Source organism: Lycium barbarum, chromosome 4 (genome assembly GCF_019175385.1).
Source record: "Lycium barbarum isolate Lr01 chromosome 4, ASM1917538v2, whole genome shotgun sequence".
In the NCBI taxonomy this organism is placed as follows: Eukaryota; Viridiplantae; Streptophyta; class Magnoliopsida; order Solanales; family Solanaceae; genus Lycium; species Lycium barbarum.
In genome coordinates, this window is record NC_083340.1 from 9,746,583 (window position 1) to 9,751,053 (window position 4,471).

At 32.6% G+C, this 4,471-nt stretch overlaps 1 protein-coding gene across 1 annotated transcript; it reads left to right on the forward strand.

The window, feature by feature from the left end:
- Positions 1-1,093: 1,093 nt before the first annotated feature.
- On the forward strand, positions 1,094-4,003 carry LOC132635145 (homeobox-leucine zipper protein HAT4-like). Its single transcript, XM_060351408.1, has 4 exons — positions 1,094-1,434; positions 1,943-2,250; positions 2,360-2,439; positions 3,308-4,003. Exons 1-4 carry the CDS (start codon positions 1,272-1,274, stop codon positions 3,606-3,608), a joined length of 852 nt encoding a protein of 283 aa, XP_060207391.1. The 5' UTR covers positions 1,094-1,271; the 3' UTR covers positions 3,609-4,003.
- The last annotated feature ends 468 nt before the right edge of the window (positions 4,004-4,471 follow it).

The window sequence follows — 4,471 nt, forward strand, 5'->3', positions numbered from 1 at the left end:
TTAAAAGCATTTATAAAAATCAACATGTTGTATATATATAATTATAAAAATTATTTATAAATTTTATTGGTTCGGTTCGATGTTTTCTTCGGTTTACTTTTAGTAAAATCAAAACCAAACCAAATATTATCGGTTTTTAAAAATTCAAAATCAAACCAAACCAAACCCAAGTAAATATCGGTTCATTTAGTCGGTTTGGTTTGATTTTCAGTTTGGATCGATTTTTAACTAAACCGTGAACACCCCTAGCTGTGTATCCCCCACCCTCCTCAGACCTCATTTAAAGGATTACATTAGTTATATTGTTGTTGTTGTTGTAAAATTATATAGTTATATGCTTACCGTAAAATAAAATATTTGAAGTATGTAAATGTTTACTAGGTATAAAAATATGTCGTTTGCGTTCAAATGACCAAAAAAAAAAAGATAGTTTAGTACTCCCTCTGGATAAAAAAGAGTTCACTTAGCCATTTGCACATCCATTAAGAAAATATACTAATTGCTAGATAAAAATAGGTAATTTGATTAAATAATCTCTAAACAAATAGACATTGAGATTTGATCATATAATACTTAATAGAGATAAATATAAAAAATAAGGTTAATTTTTTCTTAATTTGCTAAATAATTTTTTTTAATTAAAAAAAAGGCTATAATTATTTTGATACAGTTTAGTATAATTATTTTGATACAATTAATTATGTTCTTACTCCTACACAGCAGCAGCAGCAGCAGCATATAAAGTGAGAATAAGTTGTCCTCTATCATTGATTGTTTCAAGCTCCTTTCACATTTACCACAGTCCATAGCCATAAATAACAACAGTAAGTGGAAAAAAGTCTATTGGGAAGAAGGAAACGGGTCCCCCTAAAAAAGAAAAGACCAGTGAAGATGGAGGTAATAATTTAGAGAAGGCAAAAGCTATGATTTGTGATAATTGGTACCCCCTGACACTCCTTGTCATCATCATTTGACTCTTTGTGTAATAACCCACTACTACTACTACTACTCACTATTCTCCAAATAATTTTATTGTTAAAGTAAAAGGGCCAAAGATGCATTGTATCCTTTCTATATAAGTCCTTTCATTGGCACTTCCTACTCATAACACACTGCAAAGTTCCTCCTCTTTTCTCTCTCTCTCTCTCTCAAAACATCTCCCCATTAATTCTCATCATCTTTCTTACCTGAAAATCTGAAAATTCTATTTCATATCACTGCACTTGTTAACTCTATTTTCTTCAAGAAATTTAAGACCCTTGAAAAAAAAAATGATGGTGGAAAAAGAAGATTTGGGGTTGAGCCTTAGCCTCAGTTTTCCAAATAATAACAAGAATACAACCAATAATCATCAGCTAAATCTCATCCCTTCATCTTCACCTGTTAATCTTATGCACAAAACTTCTTGGACTGATTCCTTATTCCCTTCTTCAGGTATTAATTTGTTTTAGTACTCTTGATCTATGCATGTTTTGTTAAATCTCAGATTTTCTTCCTATAATCTTCAGATCTAGTTAAAATCTCATTTTTTATTGAATAATTTGTCCTTTTTAACAACCCTTTTTACATTTACCCAAAAAAGTTGTAGCAAAAAATTAAGTCATTTACGTCTCATTCCTTAAAGAGCATTATATTTTCAACGATTAACGTGAATATTACAATTTGATTTTATAAATGATCTAATTCTATAAATATTTTCGAGAGAAAGTTACGCTCTACGTCTATTTTTGAAAATATTTACGTAGCCCATATTTTGAGTTTGTTACCGATTTAGCTCATAAGATTGATATACATAACGCTTTCCCAGTTATAATAATGTTGTGTAATATTGTATATTTAGCTACGTGGCTTAATAATTTTCATAAGCTGTATATTTTCGAAAATTCCCTTTGTTATATACTATGTCAGTGCATAAATATTAAACTTTTATTTATTTTTACAGATCGAAACTCTGAGGCATGCAGAGTGGAGACGAGGACTTTCCTTAAGGGAATCGACGTGAACCGGCTGCCGGCGACGGCTGAAGCCGATGAGGAAGCCGGCGTGTCGTCGCCGAACAGTACGATTTCCAGTATTAGTGGAAATAAGAGAAGTGAAAGAGAAACAAATAACTGTGAAGAACATGAAATGGGAAGGGCTTCTATGAGTGATGAAGAAGATGGAGAAACTTCTAGAAAGAAACTAAGGCTTTCTAAAGACCAATCTGCTGTTCTTGAAGAAAGTTTCAAAGAACACAACACCCTCAATCCTGTAAGTAGGAAGTAATTTCTTGTAAAAAAAGTTTGTTTTTTTCAGGGGTATTTTGGACATTTGCTGTACAGATTTGACTTATTGCTTGTGTACTTTTGTTTTTTTGTAGAAACAAAAGTTGGCTTTGGCTAAAAGACTGGGATTGAGGCCTAGGCAAGTTGAGGTGTGGTTTCAGAACAGAAGGGCAAGGTGAGACATTTTTGTGATTTTGTCTTCTTGCAAGGGTACTTATGGGATTTTACTCCACTGCAATAGTATATAATAATAATAATGATGATGATGATGATCATCATGATTAATGAAAATGATGGAGTAACAATAACAATGACTAAAAAGATTAGTAAAGCTAGCATGTCTTATGTGAGTGAGAGACCAAATCATATATGCTATTTTGGTCTTTAGTTGCGTATTTAGGAACCCTACAACGAAAGACCGTTTCCTCATATTTTTTTTGACTGGCTCCATTTTTTGGTCCACCACAATCATTTGTCTATCTTTTATGGTCATATATTTAGTGTTTTACAATGATATAACTAAATTTTCTTGTTAATCTATTTGAATGGATCATTCTAAAAATGTTTGATAGTACAATTAGTTGTTGGAGTCGTTGTCTGTTTAGATCCATTTGGTATTTAACTTCTTAGAAGAATTTTTATGTTAGGTGAGACTAGTTAATTTTAAAAAGCAAAGGTAGGCAGCTTGCTAATTCAAAAATTTAACTTTGCAATGTTAAGATTTTTTTTTTAAACGGTTAGCTCCCTATACTAAGAGGACGTGGTAACTTGAAAAATAACTCTAAGTAACTTTGTTACAACATATTAAGCTGCATTAATAGTGCAAGAATGCAATAGTACAAAGGAAAAGTAGAAACATGCTGTATCTAATGATTGAGTACACTTACGTCCTACTCAACAAATTATTGACTCCTAAACTCAAGATTGAGGTCGCATATAAGTTAAATTCATATGAAATAGGAGTGCTAGTTCTTTTTTGTCGTTTTTCTCCAATGGTTATTGGATTTTTGACTAATGGGGTTAATGCAAATTTATATGAACAGGACAAAGTTGAAGCAAACAGAAGTTGACTGTGAGTTCTTGAAGAGATGTTGTGAGAATCTGACAGAGGAAAACAGGAGATTACAGAAGGAAGTTCAGGAGTTGAGGGCACTCAAGCTTTCACCTCAATTCTACATGCAAATGACCCCTCCCACCACCCTCACCATGTGCCCTTCATGTGAACGTGTTGGGCCCCCACCAAACTCATCCTCATCTGGGCCCACACCAACAGCTCTAGTCCAGGCCCAACCCAGGCCTATGCCATTTAACCTTTGGGCCAATGCACTGCACCCAAGATCATGACTTCACTATCTATCAATGCAAGGGCAATTTGGTCAAATGGACTACTCATCAACACACCCTCTTGTGGAAAAATATGGAAGTGACAAGACAAACTTGTAATAGAGTACCATAATGTTTTTGTGTGTGAAATATGAATTATGGTCTAAGATATGGTTGTTGGGACTTGGGAACATGGGGGATTTGGTGGGTCAAAGAATCTTTGATTTCTATTATTGACCCGTCATTTTCTTGTATGTACTACAAATTAGGATTACTCTTTTTTTACTCTATTCAGTAATAGTTTCTTTCTTCCCCATTTTAAGGTCACTGATGGGGCAGGAGGTAGAGGACTTTTAGATGTAAAGTAATGAAGGATATGAACTATTTTGTTATAGATTTACTTTACTTGAGTTGAATTGTTTGCCTTTTTCAAATCATATTTTATTTTTAAATGCTTTGTTAATTGCTTGTCATTTCAAATGATTTTGCTTAGAGGCTAGGTTATAAAGCACAAGGATACAATGTCCTGGGAACAATATTTGTTGGTGTTTTGGTTCCTCATTTTCGGGGTGTTTGTTTATCGCTTAGCGAAGCTGTTTGACTGTTTCTTCGTTCGACGTCTAGATATTAGTGTCTAACTATTGGTTTCATGGCGCATGATTGGTTTAACAGGTAAGCAATATTTTAAAAGAAAGAATAATAAAGACTTTTTGTCATATTATTTTGGCCACAATGATTTAAATGGAGTAAATTCATATGACTATTTAGGTCAAATTTAATAATTTATGCTTACTTAATTTTATTTCTATCTTTTTTTTCTCAAAATTTTATCTTAATTTAAAATTATACAACAAAGGTTATGATAATTTTTACATAAATGTGAT